The sequence below is a fragment of the Brassica napus genome, chromosome C5 (assembly GCF_020379485.1).
Source record: "Brassica napus cultivar Da-Ae chromosome C5, Da-Ae, whole genome shotgun sequence".
In the NCBI taxonomy this organism is placed as follows: Eukaryota; Viridiplantae; Streptophyta; class Magnoliopsida; order Brassicales; family Brassicaceae; genus Brassica; species Brassica napus.
In genome coordinates, this window is record NC_063448.1 from 24,691,395 (window position 1) to 24,706,432 (window position 15,038).

Here is a 15,038-nt window from a genome sequence, read left to right on the forward strand (position 1 = left end):
GCTTCACAGGAGTGACTCTCATGTGCGTCAGTTTGTACACCACTCTAGATATGAGCCAAGAATGGAGTGGCAACCAGTTCGGTCAGCTGAAAAAAGTCGGGAGGTGCAGAATCGAAGGATAGCTGAACAAGAAACTGCACAAGAAGTAGAACATGAGTCTGAAGAAGATATAATAAGGAGAATCAAAGGAAAGGCACCCACAGAGGATTCAAGTGATAAGGAATACAACCTGTAGTCTAACTGTGGAGCTAGTGAGACTCTTAAGAGTAACGGGCCAGCAGCAAAGGAGATCCCTGAGAATTAGGTGAACAAAGAGCTGAATATGCCTATTACTCGCTCACAAGCGAATGGCCTAACGCTACAACCGACTTCTGAGCCTATTGCTCTGGTGCACTCTAAGAAGATAGACAACCAGGAACTGGAGGGAGAGAGGATAAAGACAGGAATAACGGGGAAGCCCACAACGGCAAAGGAGACAAATCTCTTAAGTGAGGAGGAGATTAATCAAATGGCGGAACAATACGCCAGTGTGGACTTCGATATGGATGAGGAAATTTTGAATGACGATGATCTGTTAGATGAAGTAATGGAGGAGGATATAGTGATTCCAGAGACGCAAGAAGTAAAAAAACAGATCAGCCCAATACAAAAGAAAGATGAAAGAGACTTGCGACGTGATGAATGGGAGAAAGCAATGACAAAGAAAGCGCGACCATAAACTAGTAAAGAGCCCGAATGGAACAAGAAGGTCCAAAGTGATATGTTTCCACCGATATGCATTAACAAGCGTCGAGGAACACGGAGCCCATACACAAAAGGAGCCGCAACATCGAAAAAACTGGCTATCAGAGGACGAGGCTAACCAAAAGGTAAGCTTGTCAGGCATGGGCGTCTCAGTTCTTTGAGAGCCTCAGACTCAACAACGATCCCTCGTACTGAGGTGTATCCCTCGGCTGTTAAAGGCCGAAAATCTACTGCTGCATCAGGTTCAGTGGGGTCCCAGAAACCACCCAGTACTCATATATGAGTGCAATCGCCTGGAACTGTCAGGGGTCAAGAGCCTACCTGACCAAGCAACACTTACGGGAGTTGCATCGCTGCTTTCATCCTACTTTTCTTTTTCTTTCAGGAAAAAAAAAACAATTTTACTTTTATGCAAGACTTAAAGTTTGAGTTTGGTTATGATAATTTGTTCACCGTGGATCCTGTTGCAGTGGACTGGCTTTATTTTATATGAATGATTCTGAGGTCGACCTTGGTTTTTCCAATAATCGTATGATAGATATTGGAGCAAAGATAGAAGGACATAAAGTGTATAGCACTTTCATGTATGGAGATCCGCTGGTAGAATACTGTGAGGATGTATGGGAAAGACTAATGAGGATGACTATGAACAGAACAGGAGCATGGCTGAACATGGGAGATTTCAACGAGATCACCAACGACGGGGAAAAGAAAGGAGGAAAAAAAGATCAGATGCTTCCTTCCTGCCGTTCAAAAATATGTTGACATGTTGTGGTATGATTGATTTCCCTTTTGTTGGTAATTCTCTTTCCTGGGCAGGTCGGACGAGAGCAGGAAGAGTTCAATGTCGTCTTGACCGGGCAGTTGGGAATGAAGATTGACACCAACTGTTTTCCCACACGTATGTGGAGTACCTATTGCATTGAGGTTCCGATCACAGACCCATCCTCGCAAGATTTCTTTCGAAGGAGAACCAGCACAGGAAGGGCTTTAAATTCGATAAACGCTGGATCGGAAAAGCAGGCTTTAACCACGCGGTACATGGAGCCTGGGATGCAGCTAACCTAGACAGAGACGCGACCCTGTGCGACAAGATAAAGGAGAGCCGAAAAGCAATCTCTAGATGGAAAAGAAGTAACGTCACCAATAATGCAAAGCTCATCGAACAACTCAAGAAGGAACTGGACAGGGTGAAGGGTGACGAAAACATTACGAGCGAGGAGGAGCTGGAACTTAAATGGAAGCTTTGTGCAGCTTATAGAGACGAGAAGCTGTACTGGAAGCAAAAAAGCCGAGCACTCTGGTTACGAGTAAGAGACAGAAATACTAAATACTTCCATGCGAAAACTAAACAGCGTCGGGCTCGCAATATGATTACACAGATAAAAAACTCAATGGGCCAGTGGGTAGAGACGGAGGATGGTATAGAGATGGTGGCGACAAAATACTTCCAACAGCTATTCTCTTCTTCGAACCCGACTACCGCGACAGTTAGTAATGATATGAACCAACAACTACTGAGAATCCATCGGGATGAGGAGATAAAGGAAGCAACCTTTGCAATAAATCCAGAGAAAGCACCAGGGCCAGACGGGATGACGAGTCTCTTTTACCAACGTTTCTGGAACAAAATTGGGCACGATGTATGCAGCATGGTTCAAAACTTCTTTGAGACTGGAGAACTCGACGAACACCTAAACCAGACGAACATCTGCCTTATCCCAAAGACAGACATGCCGGCAACCATGGCAGAGTTCAGACCGACCAGCTTGTGCAATGTAGGATACAAGATTATCTCGAAAATCATATCCACGAGATTAAAGCGTATCCTTCCGGAACTGATTTCCGAGACTCAATCAGCATTTGTGGCAAAAAGGCTGATAATAGACAATATCCCTGTAGCACAAGAAATGTTCCATACCCTCCGAACAAACCCCATCTGTAAAGGAAAATTTGTAGCAATTAAAACTGACATGAGTAAAGCTTATGATAGCATGGAATGGAGCTTCATGGAAGCTTTACTTATGAAACTGGGATTCGAGCAGCAGTGGGTAGAGAGGGTCATGAAATGTATAACATTGGTTTCTTATCAGGTGTTGATAAATGGCAAAGCAAAAGGGAACAATAAACCTTCGCGGGGATTACGGCAAGGCGACCCACTCTCACCTTTCTTATTCATCCTCTGCACATAAGTTTAGATCTCTCACATCAAAAATGCAGAAGATACAGCAGCGCTAACCGGAATCAGGATAGCACGAGAATGCCCCCCGATCTCACATCTCTTATTCGCGGATGATAGTTTGTTCTTCTGTAGAGCAGACATACCTCAATGCGAGGAACTGATGTGAATTATTGACGTCTACAGTAATGCCTCAGGACAACAACTGAATAAATCCAAATCCTCAGTTCTATTCAGTTCTAAGGTCGTAACGTCCTCAAAACTCAATCTGAAAAGATCATTAGGGATTACGAAAGAAGGGGGTATGTGAATGTATCTAGGTATGCCAGAGAAGATCCATGGCTCAAAGACTCATGTGTTTTCTTTTTTCCAGGAAAGAATGAATAGAAGGATCAATAATTGGTTCAGGAGGCTGTTATCACGCGGAGGGAAAGAGGTACAGATCAAATCGGTTGCACAAGCGACCCCCTCCTACGTTATGTCTTGCTATCTTGTTCCGCAGGGAGTATGTAAAAAGCTTTCCGCCACAGTGGCGAGGTTTTGGTGGAGTACAAGAGATAATAATCGAGGGATTCACTGGATTGCTTGGGATAAAATTTGCGTTCCCCTGGGGAAAGGAGGTTTGGGTTTCCGAGATTTTAGAGATTTTAATCTTGCCTTATTAGCGAAGCAGGTATGGCGCTTGTTGGTATTCCCGGACTCTCTGATAGCACGTGTACTCAAAGGTCAATATTATCCTCACTCGAACCCTCTCCGTACGGGTAAAGCCTCGACACCATCATATGGATGGAGAAGCTTGATGGCAGCAAAACATGTTCTTGAAGACAACATCTGTAGAACAATTAGAACATGAGCTGAGACTAAAGTATGGGAAGATGCTTGGATCACCTTAGAAGTTGCAAGACCAGCAAAAAATGCTCACGCGGAGTTCGACCCTGATCTAAAGGTCCATCACTTAATAAATTTTGATACAAAAGAATGGGAGGAGAACCTTATTTCGGAGGTGATTCATGCTGATGATATCCCACGAATTTTGGCAATCAAGATAAGCAAAACAGGACGAAGTGATGACTACTGCTGGAAGCACACAAAGTCTGGACACTATTCAGTCAAATCAGGATATGATATCGCAGTGGAACAGAGGAGGAAGCAGAGCTTTAACCCCATAGTAGAACCCATCATAACACCCCTGAAGCAACAAGTGTGGAAACTAAAAACGACAAGGAAGATAAAGCACTTCCTATGGCAAGCCCTGACGGGCTGTGTTTCTTCGGCGAGTAAGCTGGTTGAAAGACATTGCGGTACAGACGCATCGTGCCAACGGTGCGGAGCTACGATCGAAAATATAAACCATATACTCTTCGAGTGTCCACCAGCCTTTCAATGTTGGCTCCTAACGCCAATCCCATCACCTCCGGGGCTATTCCCGTGTACCTCCCTATATGCGAACTTTGAATATCTACTGCAACATATGGCGACAGAGAATCGAGTAAATGGCTTCTCAATGTTCCCATGGCTGATATGGTATGTGTGGAAGGCAAGAAATGAAAAGTGTTTCAATGGAAAATGCATCTCACCACTGGATACTCTTCAGCTAGCTTCGCAAGAAGCGGAAACATGGAAAGTGGCGCAATTTGGAGAAGTGATGGAAGAAGAGGAAGAACCTCCGATGCAGAGACAACATCCCTTACTGCCGGCACAGACATGAACTAGTTTTCGATACACTTGCCAAGTTGATGGCTCGTGGGCAACAAACGATGAATGGATGGGGATAGGTTTTGTTCTCCTGGAGGCAGATGAAGCGATCATGCAGGGGCAGCTTTGTACGTCGCAAAGCACAGTCACCATGTAAGCGGAAGGAATCATCTGGGCAATGAAAGAAATTCGAGACAGAGGTCTCTATGATATTAACTTTGCTACAGACTGTCAACAACTGACCAACCTGGTCGACAGAGAAGAGGAGTGGCCGACGCTAGCATCGGAGCTGGATGAAATCAAATCGATGTGTTCTAAATTTCAAAACGTTGCTTTAACCTTTTTACTGCGCTCTAGTAACTTTCGTGCATACTCCTCGGCTAAAAGAGGACGATCATATGCGCAATATTACTCAGCTGTAAACTCCATGGTTCCTTTTTGGCCTGCTCTTGAAGTAAGCCTAGACGAACCAGAATGATCCCATTTATGAAAGTTTGTTCGATGCCACAAAAAAAAAAAATTAGTAGACAATGCGAATCATTAATCTTGACCTAGTATCGTTTGGTATATGTCGTCGGTTGTTTGACTTAATCCGGGAATATGGGAGTTTGAGCCCAAATGAAGAAATCTCCGTGCCGCAATAATTCTTCATTTGTTTTGTATATTCTTTCACTTTGATTGTTTTCAAAATTAATTTGACAACCAGACGATTTAGAGTTTGTTACCACTATATGAACAATAATGTCATGGAGATTATGGCTATACAGGAAATAAATAACCGTCACACTAACAACATGTAAACTACTATATTATAACTATTTAAGAAAGATAACCAGATACGATTTATCTTTCTTTAAAAAAAGGTTCGCCATAGATATGTTTAGTATTTAGTTGCACAGCGTAAAATATTAGCCAGATTTTGAACGTTATATTTTTGAACCAAACGTCAATCTACCGTCAATTCAAATCCATCAGAGTAATAGCTTTGTGCAATTAGTCATTTTGACTGTTGGATAGTTATCAATTTTTATTCTTTAACAGAATTATGTCTGCTCGAGTGTTGACGAGTGAGGAAACATCAAACACCTCCTAAGTGAAAGCAAAGCAATGAGCAAAATATTCTTTGGTGGGAATCTAACTTATACATAAAAATTATTCTAGTTTTCTCTTCTGTCTTTTACTTTTTTCCCTATCATACATATTCAATGAACTTTAGTGATACGTACTGATATATCTATATATAAATATTTCAAGAAACAAGTCCCGAATTCATACTTTGGACCTAAAAACATACGAGATATTGTTTTCTTTTAAGAGAATAAAGATATATTATTTGCTTTATTGTAGAAGTTAATTATCTTTTCGAAAAGCTTATGGTGACAGACAGTTTCATATGCTTTATACCACTTCCACGGGCCTGACTGGTTCAAACGCAGCGATTGCGCTTGTGGGAGTTTGCGGATGCGGTTGCGGGAGTTTGCGGGTGCGGGAGTTTGCGGATGCAGGTGGTTGCGGTTTTAAGAGATTTGTATGACTGGTTCTGCGGTTAGAAATTGGTGCGTTTGCGGGATACTTTTGACTGGTTAACTATCAAATACAACAGCGGTTAAATAATAAATTAACAATATTTACATTTAACATAATTATAAAAATATCAAAAATCATAATATTATAATAAATATGAAAATCATATTTAGAAAGTTATAGTTTTAAAATTTTAAAAAATATAGAAAATATTTTTATTTTAAAATTTTATAATATTAATTAAAATATAATAGATATATTTTAGTATTTTTATAATTCCAATTTAAAATTTTTATTGAATATTTTTAATTTTGTATTTATATGGTTTTTGAAAAAAAAAGAAAAAAAAATTATCCTCCCGCAAACGCTAGCTGGAACCAGCTTTTGATTTTAAGAGGTTCAGAGCGGTTTGAAGCGATTTGTAGCGGTTTGTAAGATTGTTTCGAAACGCTGTCAACTGCTATCAACCGCAAAAGCTGCGTTTGCGGGTGGTAGCGGAGAAACCAGCCAGACTCGATCTTAAGGGCAATCATAAAGGTAATCATTAATCATATTATTAACCATATTCACACAATCATACATTCATAACCATTTTTTCTTAGCAAAAATAAATTTAGTAGAAAACTATATATATATTCTTTTAAATCAACTTTACCCACTCTCTTTAACTTGTTTGCTTTCTTTTTCATTCACGTCCTCTTTATCTCTCTTTAATACCTTTTCCACTCTTTTCTTCTTTCTGCTTTTACTCCTTATGTCTTTCCTCTGCCTGTGTTCTTATTATTCTTTCTTGATATTTATTTACATTTTCGTCCCGTTAACATTGGATTGTTAAATATAAATAAAATTATAAACGTTCAACAAAAGAAACATAACATTTATTGTGCCTTTAGTATTCGATTCTTTCACTAGCTCTTCTCAGTAGAGAGGGAAAAAGAACATCGTTTTACAACCTTCCGAGAGGATATTGAGATTTAAGCTTAAAACAACACTTATTCAACTGAAATGAATATCGAGACTAGTCATTAGCCAAAACAAGAGTTGATTAATACTAATTAACTACTAGCTAGCTACCCAAAGTAAACTCAAGATTAGGCTTGAAGGGGCTGGTTCCAGAGCTGTTTGATGAGCTCATCTCTTCCGATGATATCCTCTCATAACTTGACGACTTTCCATCTATTTCATTCTGCTTAGTTAAAACCCCAAACAAAACCAATTAGCTAAAAACAGATAGTGTGATTTATAGTTTGCATAGTATGTATGTTAATACGTATGATGAGTATATGAATGTAAAGTGATCATGGACATGAACTTAAACTTTTGACAAAGAGAGAAAGGTGAACTCAAGCAAATATATACTTCCACTGTAGTAATTTTTATTCATCCCAACGGTATTATTTATATATTTTATTTAAAGTCTTGATAGATAAAATAAAATGTGTAGAAACCAATGCAACACTAGTGAAAGGGATTTTAATGTTACATAGTGTTTACGGTTATTGTATTATGCAGACTGCAGTACATAATGATGACATTCGTACGAACATCTAAGCTAAGCCTACTTATTGTCCTAAGTACTAGTGTTTGACATTGACACGAATATTTAAATCTATTCCAATTGTTCAGTGGTAGCTGCCATGGTTTTGCTTTTGTCCATATTAGCTTATAAGACAAACTTGGATAACCGCACCTCAAGGTTTAAGCTTTCACAAGTCACAATATGTGCGTGTCAAAGGTCAAAACAAAAACTCATCGTGGTCAATATCAATGGGGTTAGGTTTTTCTTTATTTTTCCTATAAATGTCTAAATAACGAAAATACCATTTGCTTTTGAAAATTCATAAAGCAAGCTTTAAAGAAAGCCCTTTTTTGGCACCCCTTTTGAGGGTTTCGGGTGACTTAGCAGTGAAAGAAATCGACAATGCATAAATAAAATTTATGTTAGTACAATATATACGTATATAAACACACACGAATTCGTGTGTACATAGTTATATTTGCAGAAAGAGATGAATCGTACCTCAGAAGGTAGAATAATTTCTGCAACATTATCGATTAGCTTCCCATGCAAACGTGCCTCTCTGCAAAAGCCAACAAAAGCTTAGTAATATGAGAGTATATATACGATTTTGCTTTGAGGAAATAAATAAAATAATCAAAGGAAATATACAAAAAGAGGAAGAAAAGTTAAAAGGAAGATAAAGCCCTCACGTAAAAGGTATTTTAACAATGTTTTGGTGATATATATATACACATATATATATGAACAATGGATCAATATATATCAAGATATGAAATAGTTTTTTTTTAGAAAGATGAATGAATGTATTGTTAGACCGTATATGTACGTACCCGGAAGAATTGGTCCATCGACCGTTTGATTTCTCTAACGGATTCGTCAATTCATCGCTATCTCTAGATTTTCTATTCATATCGAACATCCAATCGTCTGAGTTATTATCTCCTGAAGATCCATTTTCATAGACATCAGATTGTTCTGAATTACATTATATAATTAGGGTTTCAGTCACTATGACATTTTAATTATTGAATTCTCGACGTTCCATAATTACACTACATATAATCTGAATTAATATCACTAACTAACCTGACGACGCTGCTGCTTTGTCGGTTGTCTTCACTGTTCGGTACATCTGATATTACACAAAAAAGGTTACAATAAAATTAAAAATTAAAACGCTTGTACGTAGTATATTTCAATTTAGATTAAGTCAAGAAAGCAAAGTCTTACACCAAAAAAAACAGAAACCAAAGTCTAAATATGTTTTCTCTGAACCTCCGTATATGATGCATGTATCGAATGATATGGCGATGGAAGAAGACCAAAGAAAGGAGACCAATGTACTGTTGTGTTGGGACAGTTGAATATAGTACAAACCAATATTCAAAATATAAAACACTTATATAGATATACAGACACATTGGAAGATAAAAATAAGAGAGAAAAATATAGAAATATTCAGACACAGAAGCATTCATTGACATTATTAATGAAAGTTTACGATTTTCATGTACCCATGCATGAATTTATGTGTCTTACCATGGTTAAAACAATGGCCCATTGATATGGAGATGCGGAACCATGGTTAAGGTATAAACATTCCATTTCTCTCTCTCTCTCTCTCTCTCTCTCTCTCTCTCTCTCTCTCTCTCTCTCTCTCATTGTGTGTAATAAGACCAAAACTATTCATCATTGAGAAATGATGGTGTTTCTTGTACTCTCCCTTTCTGAGTTTTTATTTTTTTATTAGAACTATTTTCTTTCCTAAGGAAAGATTCATTAATTGGGTAATTATCCCTAATTAGAATGTCCTAAGATTTTGTATGGCTAAGAATATAAATAATTAAAACCAACAAATACTTGATTCGAATAATGATAAGAAAATATAAATTTGAATAGTATATAATAGTATAAATCTTAATGTATAAGCCAATTAAAGAATGGATGATAAGAAACCAAAGTACTAGTGTTTTTCTTGAATATCTTAATTTCTACAACCCTCTACTTCTCTCTCCAACTTTCTATTCTATGCGTGTCAGTAATAGTAATATTGAGTAATTTTGGTTAACTTGTAACAGAACATGTTTATTTTTCCAAGAAGAAAAAAAACAAACTTGCAAAAAAAAAGAGATAACCAAGTCTTGTCTATCGTCTATAAGGACCATCAGATTTAGCCAAGAAAAAATTAAAAAACAAGATATTTTTTACATGTATGGATTGTTTAATTTACATCTTTTGTTTTTTCTTTTGTCTAAACTCATCCATTGCATTATTGGTGAGCAAAATTCGGATTTAATTAAGATTAAGAATAAAGAAGGAACGATCAGAAGAAAACAAGAGTCGATCTGACTCGAGTGAAACTCTGATTTAAGGAAGTCACCGAGTCAAATGCATCGATACCCGAGAAGCTTATTTATTACCTAATTATAATATATAAAATTATTTTTACTTCCACTAACAATATACTTATATATAAATAAATGGGTTTACATAATAATTATTTTCTTAGTGACAGAATTTTACCTGTAAATGGGACTTAACATGAGCCAATGTGAGATCTTTGACATCCATAAGCTCAAGAACAGATTTTGGTGTAGCTCCTAATTAGATTCATGTAAATAATTAAGAACCAATAAAATGATTTAAGAAAAAAAGGTAATTAAAAAATGAGAAAAGAGATAAAAAGGAACATACTTTCATGGCCACCGAGTAATTCAACGGCGTGAACGAAACGGGCATGAAGAGTGGTTGTCCATCGCATCCGAGGAGCTCTCATGCTTCGTTTAGCTGGGAACCTCGGCATGAATCTCGCTCGGTTTAGAGTCTGATGATGATGCTGATGATTGTGGTGATTAGGGTTAACTCTACTGGTACCAAAGCTATTGTTGTTGATTCCGGTGGGAGTCGGCGAAGAAGAGGGAATTAGAGACGACGGATCGAAAGGGAAACACGGAGGAGGCCGGTGATGATGATGTGGAGGAGGGTTTTGGTATAGAGGGATTCCTCTTATGGGTCTTAAGTGAGTATTAAGGTCATGAGCAAGAAAACCTTGCAAGTGTTGTTGTTGTTGTGTAGGAAACTGGAAAGAGGTGAAGATGTTAGAGCCGTTGCAATTAGGGAGAAGGTGCGGATGTTGTTGTTGATGACGATGAGAGTTGTTAGAGAGTGAGCGGTCTTCGAGTGGATGATGATGATGATTATTGGTTGTTTTTGAGCTGGAATTAGATACGAGAGAAGATGTTCTTGAATCAAGAGCTCTTCTCCAAAACCCTAAGTCGAGCTCCTCATGATCTTCTTGATCTGTTGTTGGTCTTCTTCTCTGCCACGTCGATGATGGTTGGCTGTTTGGAGGACTTATTTGTAAGGATAAGTCTGGCTGAGCAGGAAAAAGCTCCATGGAAGAAAGCTTTAACTTCTCGTTTTCTTCTTCGTTTTCTGTAAGAGATTCTTCAGTCGGTTTCCAGAGATATGATGAACCCTAGTTCTTGTTCTCTCGAATCAGGATGCAAAGACAAAAAGACTAATTTTTTTTTATTGTGGGTAGGGTAGAAAAAAAGAGAAATGAGGATGGGATTTCTGGGTTTTGTTGAGAATGTTGTTTGTTTGAGGTTAAGTTGTTTTTGCAGAGATTTTTGAGATATAGAGAGAGAGTAACAATGACAAGGCAGTATGTAGTGAATGGTTGTTTCTTTTGTGTGAAGTATATGTAAGAAAATGACACTTGAGTGTGTGTGTGTGAGAGAGAGATGAGTGAGAATGTGTTTGTGTGGACATGGGGGGCTAGAGGAACTTAGGTTCAGAAAGGAGAAGAGAAGCAAATCATAAAGAAAATGGACAGAGAAAATAAGGAAAAAAAAACAGAAAAAAATAAAATCAAAAGTGGTAAATGGTAAATAAGGCTTTTTTGGTTCTTTCTTTGTATTCTTTTGTTTTCTTTGTAGGAGAAAAGTAAATTATTTATTTGTGTTTGATACCATTTTACTGTTCTTTTCTTTATTTACATTCCACCTTTTATCTTCGCTTTTCATTCCTCTTTTTATTTTCTTCTTTCCTAAAACCAGTACTCCAATAATTAAATGAGAATTTTCAAAAATATAATTAACTAGTGCATAGTTTAACGAAACTATGGTTCTTTTATTTGTTCTGATAAAAATATTTAGTAATGACAGTTAAGTCTATCAAATCAGTTATGTTATAACAAAACAAAATGTTCCTTATTAAAAAAAAACGACCCCTACGCAATTCTAAGAAAATAGAAAATGTTCTAATTTCGTTTTGAAATCAGTAGCGGCCCTGGACATAAGCATTAGAAGCATCCGATTCCGGCCCTTGATAATTAACAGAAATTTCGGCCTATTTATAAAATATCTCAGTAGGTTAGATGGTCAAGCTAGGTAGAAAATCCACTCAAAGTGACGGGTTTGACACCACCAGGCGGCCGATTTTTTATTTTTGGGCTTCCAGCCTTTGTTTTTTAGAGTTTTTCAGGGCCGGGCCTGTTTGAAATAATGTAATTTTTGTATGAAAGACTCCATTGAATGTCTTATCCAAACATAAACTAACTAAAATATCCATCACATGAAGAAGAATGTAAAAGAAGAAGAAAGAAGAATTTGTTAAAAAAAAAAAAAAAGAAGAATAGAAAGGTGAAAACTTTGAAATGGTTATCTTTAACATCCCACACGCTCTCTATATGCTCTTCTTTTAACTGAAACCCAAGGTAGATTTCTCCTTTTTATAAACCCTAATTAAATTCATTCCAAAAAGAAGCATATAATTTTTTGAAAATAAAGGTTTAAATCACAAAAGAAAGGGAAGAACAATGAAAAAGATGAAAAGAGAGTAACGAAAAGGAAAAAAGAGGAACAAAACAAAGTTTGCTTATTTTAATCGTATGACTCTCTTTCACATGATTATCACTTTTCTCTTCTCCCAAGCCCCCATGTTTCTTTCCTTTTCATTTCTAAATTATACATTAATGATTAACATCTCTTACTACACTGAATAATCCGTTTTATTACTTTGGTGGTGAAATTAATCCAACATCAACCCTGTGCATGGCTTCATTTGTGCAACTGCTATTGTTATTATCATAACTAGATCTTGACCCGCGCCCCCGCGCGGGTATTGGATTTAACTTGCGTTCAATGTAAATTTATAAACCATTGATTTTATAAAATGTCCATTTATATTTTTATGTTTTGTAAAATATATTTAGTGTAGAATATATTATATTATAATATAGATGTTTGATAATATTTTTTTATCTGTACGTAATATTATATTTATAATTTTATAACTTGATGCAATTTGATGTAATTGTAATATTCATATACTAACCTATTGATTTTTTGTTTATTTATTTAAAAATGATTTAATTTTTAAAGTAAGTTTTTATGAATTATTATTAATTTTATGATATTTGGTTTTCTTGAAAATTGTATTGTAGAAGATTAATATATACTATATATTACAATTTGTGTTTTTATTTTCAGCAAAAAGAAATAACAATTCATTGTAATTAATTAATTTAAATTTTTGATTTTAAGTGAAGTGGCAAATTTGTAAATAAAAAAGAAATACAATGGCTAAATGTGTAAATAAAAAGGAATATTTAATCTGCTATACGTGTTTCCAGAATCTGTAAATGAGAAAGAAATACAGTGACTAAATATGTAAAGAAAAAAAAAATATTTAATCTGCTATCATTTTTTCCAAACAACTTTCATTTAATCTACTATCTAAGTTTCCAAACAGTACCAAAAGGTACTTCAGTTTTAATAATCTATATATATATAAAGTAAACTTTTCTCTCTTCTTATGACATGTGGAAGGAGGGTTTGTTGACATGTGTCCTATTTTTTTGTCTTTTTACATTTTATATCCTTTTTTTTAGACTATTGCAATTTGGTTCATTATTTTCTAATTATGCACTATCTAATCTTTCTCACACTAACTATCATCATTTGAAGTTTGATAATCTAATTTATTGTTCAAAAAATTGCAAAACGAATAAAGAAATAAGTAAAAAAATATAAATGTATTTTAATATTTAATTTATTCACTGCTAAACATAATATAAACTTTCGCTATTTTATTATTTTTAACTATTTTATATTATTTCATTTACAACTATATATTTATCTTAATATTAACCAAACTAAAGCAAAACACATAATCTAAACATAACACCTCCATAATCATAGAGAGAAAAAAATACCAAAGTAACACTAACTCAATAAAGGTCCAAAGCTCAAAGGCGATCAAGAACGAAAATTAACTTACTCCACTTTATCATTGAGTGTCTTGGCCAGAACAATCAAAAGTCAGAAAAATGTAGAAAGATAATCTTGAGATAAAGCAATCGCTTGAACACAAAGGAGTGTGATCAAAGACCAATGCAAAGAACCAAGAAAGCGGGTTAGAGGAAAAATAATCAACATAAGGCTAAAATCACCGCGAAGGAGGAAGAGACATACATAACGAACGATAACGACAACCACCAGCTAAGAGGTAAGAATCACCTCACAAACTAAACAAGCACAAACAAGACGTCTATGCAAGTGAAGAACCACAAAACTCTGGATAGAAGGGACCAAAGCTCCAAGAGACTAATACCACACACTTATACTAAGGGAAGCAAGGGAAGAAGAGAACAACCTGAGTGAGGGAGAACGGAAGCCAACCCCCGAGAAACCAGAGCCCAGACTTGAGACCAGAAACAATCTTCCAAATCTACAGAGCATATTCGGAGGAGAACACTATCCAAATCTGGAGTGGCAAACATGGCGAAAGGGAGAGTCACAGAGACGCAAGCAGCCATGAAAGTTGCAACGAGATGAGGGAACATAGATGGAAGGGTAGACAAAACGAAATCATTCAATCGCAGAGCCGTCCTCGAGCTATAGAAGTCAGATCACCAAAAACCATATCTTGAAAACTAAGACGAGAAGAGACTATCGATGGTAAGCCAACGACGAGGAAAACAACTTCAAAGACGACTAAACTCTGACCCAACCTAAGGAGATTATGTTCCTAACATGAGCCGAAATCTAAGGAAAAAGAGGAGAAAAAGGTGAGGAAAAACAAGAGCACATATGTGAGTCTTTTTCGGTGATGGCGAGAATCACAACATAACGGAAAGGTAAACGAAATGCATAGACGGTGACGGCTCAATGTAAAAATATAGGGAGAGAACACAAAACATCTTTAAAAAGTAATGTTCAAATAATTAGAAAAAAATATTAATTTTTACCCTGAAACTATTAGCCTTAAATTCAACAAATGCCTAAATGTAAAATTATTGAAATTCAGTATGCATTATATCACAAACTCACTCCACCACTAATAAGGTACTATTATACCCACACCAAC

General features: G+C 36.3%; 2 protein-coding genes across 3 annotated transcripts; one reads left to right on the forward strand and one right to left on the reverse strand.

The window, feature by feature from the left end:
- Positions 1-322: 322 nt before the first annotated feature.
- Positions 323-4,631, forward strand: LOC106441658. Its single transcript, XM_013883449.1, has 5 exons — positions 323-622; positions 1,564-1,645; positions 1,768-2,795; positions 3,297-3,684; positions 3,790-4,631. Exons 1-5 carry the CDS (start codon positions 323-325, stop codon positions 4,629-4,631), a joined length of 2,640 nt encoding a protein of 879 aa, XP_013738903.1.
- Positions 4,632-7,004: 2,373 nt separating this feature from the next.
- LOC106378158 (probable transcription factor KAN2) lies at positions 7,005-11,478 on the reverse strand. Of its 2 annotated transcripts, none has more exons than XM_048759093.1 (6): positions 10,359-11,478; positions 10,188-10,264; positions 8,751-8,796; positions 8,495-8,639; positions 8,163-8,223; positions 7,005-7,328 (listed from the first exon to the last, which is right to left on the reverse strand). In XM_048759093.1, the coding sequence occupies exons 1-6, from the start codon at positions 11,059-11,061 to the stop codon at positions 7,209-7,211; spliced, it is 1,152 nt and encodes a 383-aa protein (XP_048615050.1). In that variant the 5' UTR covers positions 11,062-11,478; the 3' UTR covers positions 7,005-7,208. The 2 variants fall into 2 exon arrangements, with proteins under 2 accessions (XP_048615050.1, XP_013673787.2); XM_013818333.3 differs by having other exon boundaries at positions 8,495-8,606; positions 10,359-11,477.
- Positions 11,479-15,038: the final 3,560 nt, after the last annotated feature.